This window comes from Carettochelys insculpta, chromosome 4 (genome assembly GCF_033958435.1).
Source record: "Carettochelys insculpta isolate YL-2023 chromosome 4, ASM3395843v1, whole genome shotgun sequence".
In the NCBI taxonomy this organism is placed as follows: Eukaryota; Metazoa; Chordata; order Testudines; family Carettochelyidae; genus Carettochelys; species Carettochelys insculpta.
Genome location: NC_134140.1, coordinates 48,052,849 through 48,067,941, shown reverse-complemented (window position 1 = coordinate 48,067,941; position 15,093 = coordinate 48,052,849). Strand labels below are relative to the sequence as shown.

General features: G+C 42.4%; 1 protein-coding gene across 8 annotated transcripts in view; it reads left to right on the top strand.

Annotated features, from left to right (window-relative positions):
* Positions 1-15,093, top strand: part of CORIN (corin, serine peptidase) — a 230,127-nt gene that overhangs the window by 39,192 nt on the left and 175,842 nt on the right. For 7 of the 8 annotated variants that reach the window (XM_074992721.1, XM_074992724.1, XM_074992718.1 and 4 more), the window contains one exon: positions 7,609-8,061. In XM_074992721.1, the coding sequence (XP_074848822.1) occupies positions 7,609-8,061 (453 nt within the window). Of the gene's footprint in view, positions 1-4,050; positions 4,145-7,608; positions 8,062-15,093 lie in introns of all 8 variants that reach the window. The other variant, XM_074992725.1, reaches the window with a different exon arrangement.

Sequence of the window (15,093 nt, the reverse complement as noted above, 5' to 3'; positions counted from 1 at the left end):
GGGACAAGCTGCACATAATCCGATTACCCACCTCCTATCTTGGGTTACTGCTGGGTAGTCACCTATTGTGGAGCACCCACGGGGACACTTGAAGAAGAAAGAAAAGTTACTCACCGTAGTAACGGTGGTTCTTTGAGATGTGTCCCCGTGGGTGCTCCACTACCCGCCCATTCTCCCCGCTTCGGATCTCTGTTAGTGTTTTGCAGGGGCACCCGAGGCGGTTGGTCGAGGAACTGGCGGGGACCGGATCGCACACATGGCCAGGAGTGCGCAAGGGAGCGGCGTGCGCCGGCGCATGCGCGGTCCGGCAGAAACTGCTTGGAAGATCCAATCTGCGGCGCTGGGCAAGCCCGACACCTATTGTGGAGCACCCACGGGGACACATCTCGAAGAACCACCGTTACTACGGTGAGTAACTTTTCTTTACTCCCTCATCAGCGTAATGAAGAATTACATAGTCCTGGACTATAACCATCCTGTCAGCTTAGAAGTTGTCTTTCCTGGTGAGAGTTCTTGCATACGGGGGAGGGATAGTGGGTAATTTTGAATGAATATGGTACACACTATTATGCATGTAGCTAGCCAGAAGTGCTGACAGCTGCCACAGGCCCCAGGGCAAGGTGGAGTGGGGCCCAGCTCTGCACACCAGAAGGGTTGGGGCCAGGAGCAGAAGGGATGGCACTTAGGGTAGCCAGCCCTCTGCACCACCTGGATCGTGGCTCTGCCCTGTGGCCCCCCCAAGTCATGTGCAGCTGGAGCAGCTGCTGCTGCTAAAGTAGCATTGGTGGCAGCTGGAGCTCTGGGCCACTTCGAAATGCTGTGGCATAGGGGCAGTTGCCCCTTTTGCCTCCCCCACTGCCCCATGCACATTGGCAGGCCTGTACCCAGCTCTCTATCTGTCACATGGGCAAAGAGTTTCCAGTGCTGTCAATCTGGTGTCTTTCACCAGTGCTGGATGTATGTTTTAAAGGAGTAAACAAAGCTTTGTTGTAGTAGAAAGGTCAAAGCCATTTTAGCTTCATTAGTTTGTGTTCCCATACTACATTTTGTGGCTCTAGAAAGAATAATAAATGCTTGAAGCAAGATGGAGACTGGAGAATTCTAATGCATTATTTGGAGCTCTAGTCTATTGCTGAAATTAACTTTTTCTGCTTTACTTTGCTTAACAGGTACATGAAAAATTTGAAAACATTTCGGCTTCAGTGTGCAGGCAAAGTGCTCCATTTCTTATTGAAAGCTTGTAGGAAAATATTCTTTTACTGCTTCTACTTTGTTATTTTTTATAAAATGAGACAGCCGCACATGTGTGCGCACACATTGTATTCAACTGATATAAAATATTTCCATTCACCTTGCTAAATATGCGTGTATTAGCCTTCAGACTTTTTCCTAATCCTAATGCAGACTTCTGGATAGGCTGCTCTCAGCTTCCTGGAATCCAGCCTGAGGCAACCTGGGCAGTACAAATATATTCTAGTGCAATGGTTCCCAAACTTTAAAGCATCACACCCCCGCATTTTGATTTTTTTAGAAACCCTCCCACCTCTTCTTTACCATCATCCAACCCTCTTTTTAACAAAAAATACAATTAGTAATTTAAAATAAACACAAAATCTTGACACAAAAATGTTGTTAAAAATAAGGACAAATAATTTTTCTTGGCCCCTTGAGGGTGCCTGGTACAGCCCCAGCTGCCTGAGCCCAATGCCATCTGCCAGATCTGCCCACGCCAGCCACCCACCCCCCTCAAACCTGCACCACCAGAGCCGCCCACCCAAGCCCTGCACCACAGGGGCCAGCCACCTGCTCGCCTGCCAGCTGACTGCCCCAGCTGCCCGCCCAAGCCCCACACTGCCTGGGCCAGCTGCCAGCCTGAGTCCCACATTGCTAGGGCTAGCTGCCCACCTGAGCTGCCTGAGCTCTGTGTTGGTGGGGCCAGCTGCCCAAGCCCTATGAATCCTGCAAGCCAGCTGGCCTCCTGAACCCCACAAGATGCCCACCTAAGTCCCTCCCCTCCCACAAAGCCTGGGACCACCAGCTCCCCACTCTCACTCTATCCACATCCCCCTTACTTGAGCCAGGCTCCCCCACACCCCTGTCTAGCCCCACCCTTCCCCCCAACCCCACCCACACTCACCTTTGCATGTGAGTCTTTGCCAGCTGCCTGCTTTTTGTAGTGTCTGTGCCAGGTCACCCACATGAAATGGCAGGGGTTGAGAGTCATAAGCAAAGGGTGGGGGGAATGATGGGGGGTGTTGGGTTGCCTCATCTCTCGTCCCCCGAATTTCTTCACAGCCCCCAGTTTGGGAACCCATGTTCTAGTGATTTGATGTAGCCTACTTGAGACATTTTAGAGAGTTGATTTCCAGAAAATGCAGAGCACTCACTCTCTGAAAACCAGACCCCACTTAGGTGTCTAAAGTTGGGTACCCCAAATCACTAGTCATCCTTGAAAAATTGGGTCATGAAATTTTATTAGATTTGTATGCAGAGATTACAATGAATAATCAATAGATGTAAATTAATATGACTATCTGGCAAAATTACGTTAAAGTACATATAACAAGGAGCTTTTAAAGTCCGTACACAAAAGTTATGCTTAGATTAAAATCTCACTGCAAAACTAAGGAAACTTTCTCTGAAAGCTTTTGTGTTCTTTTATCAGATTGTGCTGCTTGATTCTGGTGGTTCTATCTTACTTTCTAGAAATAGAAGCACACTTGCAAACCTATTAGGAGGGTGCTTTGTTATGAATGTTCTCATATGGTGTGGAAGCATTGGTGTCAGCTGCTATTGAGGAAATTTGGGTTTCAGAATAAATCTGTGGTTCCTGCTTGTTCAGTGGTTGGGTCATACAGCAGAGGAAAGAGACTGGGGATTCAGAATCTGCCTCCTTTAAGGGCCGTAGGCTGATTTGTGGACTGCTTTAAAAAAAGTCTCAATTGGAAACAAAGGTTCTGATCTTTTACAACTCCCTTTGATATTGATGGGCATTGAGAGCAATCAGCACCTCATAGAATTGGACCTAATCTCTTGCTCTTCTGATGATCCATTAAGACAGTTTTATAATGCTTAAATTTGTCTGGAGTAATAGGCAACAGAGAAGTCATATTATGATGCACTGTTGCCTGCCTAGTCTGCTGATATGTGATGGGGGAGGAAAGAGAGAAAAAGGGAAGATACTAGAAATTTTGTTATCCGAAAAATTAGAAGTGAAATGAATGGGCTCCATCAGACAGCTTTTTGATTTTTGTGCAGCAGGTAGCAATCTCTGAACTGACTCTTTTTTAACAATTATAAATGACACATACTGTTTTCATTTTTGTTGGATTATTACAAATTTTACTTACCACCGTGGTTATGCTTTAAAAATGGTACATATTAAACTTAAGTAACTGTCTTCCTTTAAAAAAAAAAAAAAAAAAAAAAAAAGCGGCAGTAGGCCCAAATGCTATACATTAAAGTAAATTTCATTTGACTTGTTTTCAAGGAAAACAAACAATAATTGATTCCATGGTCTGAATTCCTCCCTGCCCATGAGAAAGGGATGGAATGCAGCAACCCTTAGTAGGGAAGAAGCTTTTTCCTTCTCAGACAAAGCCTCCCCCAACCCAGAGTATCAGAGGTACTCTGGATTTTGTTTATGTACAGTCAAATATACAACTTTGTAGGGCTTTTCAGGTTTACAACAAATACCTTAAATTCCCCCTAGAAGCTTGTTTGCCAAGAGTACAGGTCTTGGACAATTGTAATGTGCCTAGTAAACCAGCCACTGCATTCTGTGATTGTTTTAGTCTGTGAGTGACCTTATATCCCAAATGAAGCACTTAGCACTTTACAGTAACCTAAGTATTTCACTGGGCTCTGGCCCAGTGCTGGGTCAGTTCCTGGTTTCAGACTGGGACTACAATGAGCTGTGATATCCCGTACTTTGCCTGTCTAGGAAGGTTTGACCAGTGCACACTCTTCTGTCACAAACTGTGAAAACCTCAAAGTCCTGCGTTCAAATTGCCTTCCACCTCCAACCCTGTTCGTTTCTCTCTCTGACAGAACCACACAGGGGCTGAGCCTGCTGAGAGATACCAGTGTGCATCTGCTAACTAGTTACAGAAGTAGTTTTAATCAGTTATGGACAAAGGTGAAAGTAAGTCCATGCACTCTGGTGCAGTGCACCAGTAAGAGATTGGCTGGTTGGGGTGGAGCTCTGGATGCACTCCAATCCCTGCCCTGACTCTTGCACTCCTCACACCCTGCCTACCCTTGCCTTGAGCTCCCTGCCTTGACTCTAGCACTCCCCCGCCGTCCGGAGCCCCTGCACCTATGCTAACTCCTGTGTAACCCAGCCCCTGCCCCCGATTGTATTCCAACACCCTACCTTGTATCTTACAGGTACTATTGCAACCATTGCCCCATGCCTCTGCCTTGACCCTCACCCAAGAATGGTTACAATAGGACAGTACCTATCAGAAATGTGTTATTTTCACCCCTGATTTATGAACCAATATTTGTTCCCTCTCTAGCTGGTTGACTTGTTGCATAATGTTCATTAGAATCTTTGCTTTGTTTAATCACAATTTTAGGCTAACCTGACCCTTCCTGATCTAGAAATGGCCTAGGAGTTACCCTCACCACCCACATCCATAATATCCATATGATCCTTTTTGTAGTTCTGGCTTAGAGTAAGTGAATTGATGTGAGATCGCATCGCTATCTATTGCACGTCCTTAAAATATTTAATTTTCCAATAGCAAATAACTGGAACATGATCAGTAAAATTGTTGGCAAGGAATTGCTCTGAACTGAATGAGTTTGGCGCATATCTCTCATTTTCACACTGAATACCCTGAATGCCAGCATGCTGTATGCTTCCGTCATCTGAGCTACTCCAAATGTAGTTTGAGACACAAATCCAAAACAGATAAGCTTATTAACTTTAATATTTGGCTGCAGTTATGATTCACTGTATATATCTATATATGCACATGCGCATTTGCAGGGTATTTTGATATACATGAATGAACTTCATAGTGTCTTTTAAGTAATGCATATCATAGTGTACTGTTTAAGATGTTGCAAAGACACACTCTGAGTACCTTCGAGATATATAAAATATATTGTTTTAAAGCACCAGGGCTGAGATCATCTAGTCAGTAGGTGGATCTGGGATTGTGCTCTTTTCTTATGCGCCTTGAAATTAACTAGTGGTTCCCCTAGGCTTTCTGGAATGTTTTGTTCTCAGATTTAAAAAAAAAAAAATCTCTTTTACAATCAGGTTAAAGTTTGAGGGTGTTCAAGCAGCACTGTCCCTTGAGTGTGGCGGATTGGAACAACCGCTGCCGGTCCCACACTTCGGTGTACATGTGTCACGTGGGGCTCAGTTTCTGGCAGTGGCGGCCATAGGCACCTAGTCCATGGATGCTTCAGGGCTGGAGCACTCAGGGTAAAAAAAACTGGTGGGTGTTCAGCACACACTGGGCAGCCCCTCATCAGTGCCTCTGGTCGGCTGGTAGGCCCTGCGAATCAGTGTGTCTCCCTCCCTCCCTGTGCTTGCCACCTGTCTCAGATCAGTTGTTTCCTAGCATCAGAAGGCTCTGGGAGGGAGGAGGAGGGAATATTAAAGTAGACTTATTCTAACAATATCGATTTCCTTTTAGTTGGGGTTGGGGGGCACCCTTGTTTGACAGTCTTGAGATGGTATGAAAAATGGGTAAGAACTGTCCTGTTGTGTAAAATAGAAAAATTAACAGCTCCAGCTCATCTCAACTATAGTCTGATCCCAGTTCATTCCAGGTTGTTTGGGGTTCAGCTGGAGGCGGTAAAGGCAATAGTATCCACTAAGTAACATTTGTTATAATAGGCTCTTGTGACATTTATGAACGTTTGCTTACTTTTTACAGTTGAGCTCAGAATAGAGGCCAATTTATTGTCAAAAATGTCTTTATAGCCTGCAGTGTCTTTTTGCTCTGCAGACCATGGGTTGTTTGTTCTTCCCATCTTGAATCTGATGGAAATGAGGCACGCTTTTGTTTTAGATGTTGTTTAAGACTAGTGATGATGTATTTGTGTTTTGTTCCGAAAGGGAAAGTCAGTCTTTGCACTTACCTTTTTTCTTTTTATACCATTAAAATGTTTAAACCCACGATGGTAGAGTCCAGTCTAGTTCCAGTAGCCTTAAACACAGCTATTACATGCTTGCTTTCCTTTACTGATGTTGAAACTTTTTGAACTGGTCAAGTACAAAGCAAGAAAGACTGCATCCAAAAGATAGTGGAGCCCTAGCAATTGTAGCATACGTGAACTGTACAATCAACTCTGTACAATTAAGACTTCAGCTTAACATTTGCTACTGGGCAATGTCCCATTCCAGCATTCGGTGAAAAGACAACAGGGTTAGCTATTAATAATGCTGATTTATGCCAGTGGGGTGTTTAACAAACAGGTGATGAAATAATTTATGTGCTGAGGAACTCCATTTATTTTTAATGGAATGTGTATGTCTGTTTAGCTGTTACAAGTAAATGATTAACTAGAAGCAAAAATAATTCCTATGTGCCTTGTATTTTATATGTACAGTACAAAAAAGTGTTTTATAAAATTGTGTAAATCTCCCTCAAGTATAAGTCCTGATCAGGTAACAAAGATGTTAGATAAAAATGCCCATACCCATTTTTAAATGCAACAATTTTGAGCAACTTAATTATTCCTGCATGTAATACATACACCTTTCTGTGTTCTACAACAAATTAAATATCTTTATGAACAGTGAGGTTAAACTCAGACTGTTTTATCATTTAGGTTGAATCTTCTGAAGCATATGGAGCCCTATCTTTTGAGCTATCCCATTGTTAAGCTAGAAAGCAGCTATATATTTTGATTTGTGATCTAGTAATTATTTGTAAGTGTAGAAATAGCTGAGCATAATATGTTTGTTTTACTTGAAGATACAGTACATCAATTGTTTAGAAATATATATATGAATCTTTAAAAAAAATCTTCAATACCAGTTTAAGAAATCATATAATTCTCAAATCTATTTCTTAGCCTTGAAGTTTAAATTCAGTAATGCTATACGTAATAAACAATGTCTATTTTCTCTCTTAAATGTACTGTGTTAAAATATATAATCTTCTATGAAGATGGAAAGTAGTCTTCTACAGATACAATTGGCAATGTGCGGACTAGTCATGATGTAATGGAAGGAAAATTATTATGCCTAGAACTACTATCCATGACAACTGCTCCCACTCTAATCCACAGTTATTAAGAAAATATCCAACAAGTAAAAGCCCAGTGATTTTCGTTCTGGAAAAGGCTAAAATTTTTTCAGTTTGTGTTTTGTGAGGATTACTTATTTGTGTTGGGCAGTGAATTAATAGTATGGTTAGAGTTCAGTAATTATGGGTTTTATTTGGCTGTGGCTTTATTTTACTTTTAGAAAATCCTTGTTTCAGTTTTATCTGACCTATGAGACTTTAAACGTAAAAATACATTCTTTTAACAATTATTGTGTTATAAGTAGTGTTTGCCTTCAAAACTAGTCAATTAAATTTCTAATCATCTTGGTGAGTGTGTCTATTTTAAGTGTTGAGCATTTTTTGTCTCCTCCAGGTTTTTTAGAAAAAACATGCTTTTTTTCAAATGGGAGTGACCTGCTAGCTGCTGGTGGCAACATTCAAACATCTGACATTCCTTTTCCAAGTACCGTTGAAAATATTTCAGCTATGGTTCCTACAGTGGATCTCAAAGTACTGTCATCACCCTGGACCCAAAGCCCTTTATCCCACGATGACCAAATGCATGAAAACTTCAGTATATTCAGGCAGGCCTTACAGGAAGATTCATTGGCTCCTGTTACATCAGCACCACCCTTCAATCCTACTACTACAGATGGTGATATTTTGACCAGAGCCCCTGAAGACAATGCATGGTCATTTGCCAGTGCAGATGAGGAAATGCTTTGGTCCACAGATACATCCGTGAAGATCACCAACAGGATACCCTCTCTACCTACATTAAGTTCTACCCATCCAACTGCTGTACAAAAAATGGATCTGGAAAAAAGTAAGATGATATTTATTTGACTATGTTATTAATTTTGACACAAGTACAAAAATATACAGTTAGGTTGTATCTGCACTAGCAAGCTCTTTCTGAAAATCTGGCCCTTCTTTGAAAGACCATGTGGAGCGTCTTTATACAAAATGAGTCATTTTGATTTGAAATCAAAAGAATGTGGCTCTTCTTCTGGAAGCCCTCTTCTGGTCCCAGATCAGGAAAAGCACTTTTTTTCAAAAGCTGCTCTTTTTTTTTTTTTTTTAAAGCGTATGTAGGTGCTTCGTGGACCCTTTTTTTGAAAGAGCAGTCCTCATGGTGCCAGATTTTTTGATCCCTGGCCTGTTCTTTCAAAAGACTGGGGGCTCTGTGGATGCTCTCTATCAAAAGATCCACTTTTTTGTCTGTGGATGTGTTCTTCCAAAAGAAGTTTTTTCAGAGGAGAGAGCTGGAAGAGCTTATTTTGAAAGATCGCTGTAGTGTAGACATTGTGATTTAGAATTCTTTGCAAACCCATAAAATCTCATGAATAGACATTCATTCTAGATAGGTTTTTGTCATGCAGTTTCTGTATTGTCAGGAATCAACTTCACAGATAACATAGTCAGGCCTAATGAGGAAGCTACAGGAAGAACCTGCTGTTTCTTTGGTTGACATATTATGACTACTCTGCATGTTAATCATGGCTTAAAGTGAGTTATTGCAGATTTTAACCCCATGTTTTAGACTGAGTTTCAGTGATTTTTAAAAAAGAGTTGAAGCCTGAAGTCAGTAAGATAATTTTGAGCAAATGTTGAATTTCAAATATGGGAGTAGTTGCGCTGAAGTCAATGAGCCTGCATGTACGCTCATAGGCTTAAATGCCGGCTCTAAAGTTAAGGTTAATTTTTTGTATTTTATTAGAAAGTCCTTGCCCGGTTAGAAGCTTGTAGAATATGTATTTGTAAAGAGTCTGTCACATTTGTGCAAACTGTAAAGAAATAATAAACAATGACAAATAATATTGAAGATAATGGTGGTTGCGTTTTACCATTGTGAATGCAGCAACATAGTGTAGCACTGTGGTAATTTTATTAGCAGTTTGGCAGAGTATTAGCAGAGAGGGGAAGGGGACTCCAGGGCATCATTGCTGCATAGTTTTCTAGAACACAATGATACAGTGTTCAAATAACATTTAATGTTCCCTTTTGCATTAATACAACTGCCTTGCTATTGGGTACCTGATATCAGAAAGGTATTTTAATAGAAATGGAATAAATCAGCTATGCTAGCAGAGATGAAAGGTGTGAGTGGTGTGAGAATGGCAGTCTATTAATAATGCCATGATCTTTTGAAAATTTCTGTAGAGGGGATAGAGAGACGGTGTCTGATGTTTGAAGGAGCTTCTGAAAGATCAGTAGCATAAATTATTTTTAGTAGAATGGTGTGTGCCCCGTTTTGCTGCTAGGCATTGTGGCTAGTTCAGCAGTCATACCTAGTACTTATTTATCTGTAACTTTTAATCATTGTATCATTCAAGCTGAACTGATGTGATTAAGTATGTGTCACCTATGTTAACTTTTAATGTAAAATTTTCATCTGAAATACAATTTACATCTTAGGCGTTTGTCTGCTTTTCATTTTTTTCAGCACAGTAGAGAATAAGCCCTTGGTACATCCAAAGAAACATTTCCAAGTCCCATTTCTTTTTCCTCCTACAATGACATAAAGACAGGGAAAGTGTCTGAAAAAAGATGGTTGTAGTAGCCTCTCCCATGGAAAGGGGTAGATGGTTGAGAGATCTTACTTCTCTTCTTGAAAAAAAAATTAATAATATATTGCATATTGTTGTCATAGTTCAGGACAACTGCACCTATATTTCCCCATCATGGTCCAGCTCAAACATTGTTGTCCCCATCAAGCCGGAGTAAACTGGACAGAGTATACACGTTGTGGCTTTCTCTCCCACCACTATGAACAATTATGACTACCTGGGTTACAAGTTACCACGTATTTCTTTATAAATGTTTCATCTTAAAGTGAAAGCATTGTGAAGAAAACCTGTTAAAATCAATAAAAGACCCTGTGTGCATGCTAAAAAGCTTACCAGAAGACAACCCAACTCCAATCTCTGGCTCTGGTTGGTGTCAGTCCTTGAAAACCCACAACTGGGTTTTCCCCATAGTCACAAGTTCATGAATGTCTCAGATTCAAAACCAGAACAGCCATTTTCTTTATAGATGTTGGGTCTTTGATCCTATCCTATCCTCTTACAGGTGACGATCTGACAAAGAGCTTCTTGTCAGGGCATAGCGTCAAAAAGCATGGTTTTTTGCACAACCTGGAGTTTGCAAATTTGCATTAACATCTCCTTAGGTATTCCCCTGAAATTCTACTTCATGTATATTGCCCCCCCCCCCGCCCCAAATCGATTCTATTTGTGGCAAACAGCCTGGCAAATTGTTCTCTATAGCTCTTTGGTCATCCAGGATTTATATCACATCTGTCTCCGGAAAGAAGTTACATTAGACCTCACTTGTGTGAACTTAGCTTTTTTTTATATTAACGTGAGTTGAGGGGGACCCAGCTTCCCTGCACCCTGCCTCGCTGCTTACATTCAACGTGCTTCTGGCTGACTTGGGGGCTCCTCAGGAGGCAGCTCCTGCCTCATGACCGCCCAGGGCTGCAGCGCCGTGCGCGGGGAGGTGTGGGTGCATCAGGCAGGGTGCATGGCCGAACACTGGAGGGGACTCATGGCTCTCCTGCTCCAGCCGGTGGCTCCAGCTCTCCCTGTGGGTGGGCAAGTGGGGGCTGGGTTAGGATTGCGGTGGGGCTGCCTCCTGCTCCAGCCACCTTCCTCGCAGCGCTGAGTGGCCATGGTGCCCCTACCGGCCCCTGCTTCCTCGCAGAACCTTTAATGGCTTGGAGCCTGCAGGAGTTGAGCAGCACCAGCACTGCACATAGTGAGAGTGTGGGGGTTGCTTGCTCCCAGTGGGGCAGGTGAGGGGGCGGCCATGCATGGACATGAGCCCAGGGAGTACGGAGGGCACTGGGGCCACCACCTCTTGGAGTTGAGGTGTTTCCAGGTGCTAAATTGCTGTAGAGAGGAGATGAGGCACATTCTTTTCTGTCCTATGATACTGGTTGTGTAATGAATCGAGGGTAGTGCTTCTTCTTTAGGAACTATGTGGGGAGTACAAACGTGTGAGTCAAGTTATTCCCAACTCTGTAGGTGTTAGAGGTGTGTCTTACTAGCAGGTTGGCTCTCAAGCCTCTTTGCAAGGCGTCATGGCTCTTTCTTCCTTTCCCAAGTTCCAAGGTGAAATAGTAAAACAGTCCTCAGTCAGTTAACAAGGTTAAATGAAGTTGTGAAGGGGGAAAAAAGGGGGAAAGAATCTATAGCCAGCTGTCATCGGGATAGGGGCTTCTCTTACTTCAGAGGGCCCTGGGAGTATCAGAATTCACTGGTCTCCCACACAATTATCTGTGTTTTCTCTTAACTCAGCGAAGCTGTGCCCTAATTCTGCGAGGGCAGAGGCTCTGCTGGCTGTCAGCCCATTCTTCTTCAGAGCTGGAGAAGCTCACCAGCCTGTTCCTTTCCCAGGGTTTCCTCATCTGAATGGGGTTCCCTCATTTGAACTCCTCCAGCCCTGGCATGGTTTGCACGTGTCTCTGAAATAAGAGAAGCCTACTTCAGCCCAAAGCAACTCCTTTCTTTCTTCTTTCCATGCCAGTTTGGGTTTTTTTTGTAACCAATCAGGTTGTTTCACAGATAATCTGTGGGGGACGCAGCTTCTGTGACACTGCCTGAGAGCATGGTTATTTACTGTGTGTAGAGTGTTCTCCAATTGCTAGCCTCCCTTTCCCAGAATTGAAAACACTTACGTCCTATTGGCAGTTTTACTGATTTACTTTACTTTGCCACTACATCTCTGTACTGATCAACAGCATAAAAATATACTGGGTCATTATGAATTTGAAGTGAGATTTTTTTTTTTTTTTTTTACATATTCCATTATTGCCAGTTGTAGCAAGAACAAAAACACAAAATTTCAGATACTAGCTTTCAACTTAGCATAGAACAAATTTGTAGTTTAATGTGCTCTTCCTCATCTCTGACCATTGTCTTTTAAAGTTGTGGTACAGATGCTGACTGTTTGTTTTTCTGGGTCATGATGTGCTCATGAGAAATTTTCGGATCGGATAGATACAATATATATTATTTGCACAAGGTAGTGTGTAAAATGTATTGAAATGCCTGAACTCAACAATATCTTTTTGTGGACTGATTCTCGGGTTTGAGATAACCTGGACTTCCTGGAAGTATGGAGCGTGGCTAATCTGTATAATATCCCAGGATTTGTTACTCTCTCTGTTTCAGTCCCGAAGTCTAGGCTGTCTGCAAAGTCATGGAAACAGCTACAAATATGGTTTAGATCTCTTTTTATTCAGAACCTCTTAAGGTTCAATCCACAAAAGTTTTCAATTTGTTACCATCCAATTTTTAGAGTCTCAGCGATTTTGACTTCACAAATTATATTTATGTGACAGCAAGGCATGTATCTATGCCAGGGCATGAGCCCTGGACCATAGTGATACCAGAAATAATTCAACCAATCACCACCTTACTACTCTACTTTGCGTTTCATTGGTTATTTGAAAGCGACTGCACAGATGGTGGAATATGTTGCCCAATTGCCACACCTGTGTGGTGATATGGGCTGTCAGTTACTAGTATAAAGTAAAGAAGACTAAATTTTTGTGTGAGGTCATGAGATTAACTTTCATATAGATGAGTAAAGGCATTTCTTTCAAAGTATGTATGTGTTTCTCTCCCCACCCCCCAGGGGAATTAATGCTGGAGCAGGCCTGAGGTTGGTTTGGGCAGTCTTAACTGTGGCTTCCTAGACTTTCAGCTGTTTGAATTTCTGTAATGTGCAGAAATAGGATAACACCCTTTAATTAGTTTGTGAACACCCAGATGGTTGAAATAAATGAAGGAAAACAGCAATATGAAATTAGCGAGGCGCGGCATGTCTGTGTATATTTCATAAAGGATGTGGGACCCAACTGCATGTGGTTTCTTCAAACTTTTGTTGTGTAAAGAGAAAATGACATATGGTTCTTTAAACCACAAATCTGTGTTTCAGATGGTGGGCTTTTATGTTGAAATTTGCAACATATTTGGAAAAGTGCCACCACCACACCCTATGAATTGCTGATACATTACCTCTCAAACGTCAGTCTAGCTTAATGGGGAGAGGAGAGGAAGGTTTGTGAATTAACTTAGTTTCACATTTAAAATAAAGGTTAGCCAGGAGAATTTGACTGCAGCAAAACCTGTGGTATTCTAAATTCCACTGGGCACTAATAACATGGAAGTAGAGCCTGTAGAACTTAGACGTTCTGCTTGGTTTCTGACTGCCTATTTCCCATGCAGACTTTTGCAAAACAACTCATGTTCTCTGAATCTCTGCATATTAGTTGTTGGTTCTACTCTCAAGTTTGTGTCTCTGAAAAATTCTGAAGCCCATGGGAACAGCTGTGGGCCAAAGTATTCCAGCTGAGAGTTACTTGTCTGACGTCACAAGCATCTCTGCAGTAGTTCATGTACATCTTAGGCTATGGCTACATGGTAGGCACTATGGTGATATCCTGAAATAGCTTCCCGCATCTAAGAAATGTGCTTGTTGTCTCAAAAGAGTTTTTGAGATAACAGGCGCGCTATTCCTGCACCCCTGCATGCTTCGTCACAGGAAGAGTACAGGGATGCCTCGAAATAGCACTTTATTTCAGCATGTGGTGCTGTCTAAACAGCACCACGTGCCGAAATAGTCTCTTTTCAAAAAGAGGAGCTCAGCTGCAGTGTCCACACACTGCCTGCAGAAACTCTGAGCTCTGGGGCCCCTCATCTGTGGGGCCTCAGAGCTGCAGGGTCCCCTGCAACCCAGAGCAGCTCAGAGCTTTGGGATACCTCCCTTGCCTGTAGGGGCTGAGAGCATCAGGGTACTCTTACCACCTGTAGTGGGTGGGATCTCTGGGGAGCCCATTCTGCCTGCAGCAACTCAGAATACTGGGGCCCTCGCCACCAGTAGTGGGCAGCAGCTGCAGGGGAGAGGGCGGGGACTGTGGGGCACCTTACAGTTCCCAGACATCTGGGCTGAATTCACAGAGGTCGCTGGAAGTCAGATTCCATGTCTTTTGCAGCCTCTGTGGAAAAAAACTGTAGGCTTAATGATGACGCATGTGCGCCTTTGAGTGTTCTGGTGAAACCTGGTTTTGATTTAAGTGACTTATGACTTTTTTGACACCTGTATGCATAGCAAACTTCAGATGGGTTGATAGCTAAGCTTCAAATTTTTTAGTTAAGGAAGGCTGTCCAGTGAGTGAATGTGTGCTGCCTAGCAAAAAGTGTATCGAACCCGCGAAGTGCGGGCTGCAGTTTACTTTTCTACAGACTGTCTTAAGAACCACTGTCAGCACTGTCCAGACTTGGTGCCTTTCTGGTTTTTGGCTGATAGATGGCCCTTTCTCTGTCTGCTCTTTTGACTGGTCCCTGTTCAACTTTGATTGTTTCTGTCTCTTATATATGGGATATTGATCACTATCCCGCCATTCAGTAGTTGATAAAATACTGCTGCCAAATATTTAATGGCTCTGGTGTCTTTATTGTAACCTTTGTTGATGGGATATTGTGAAACGAGATGATTTTCACTTCTGTTTTCTTCTTTGTTAAATAAGGAGTGACTGAAAATTTACTTTTAAATAAATGTGGTGAAAAGGGAGATTAAACTCCAGTAAAGCAGTTTAATAAAGGGATACTTTGAGTTACATCTGCATTGGAAGGAAAGGAGAGAAATGTGTTTTTTCTGGTGAAGGGGTTTGAGTGAATGCGGCTTAATTTCTGGTTTGTTTTGGAGACTATGTGCACTCTGTAGATTTAAGTCACTGTCATAGGTCAAGCATAGTCCACATGAGGGTTTTTTAAGAATAAAATCAGCAACAGGGGAACTGCTCCAGAGGTCCAGGAGCGTATATTCATTTAATTTAGAAACCTTCCAT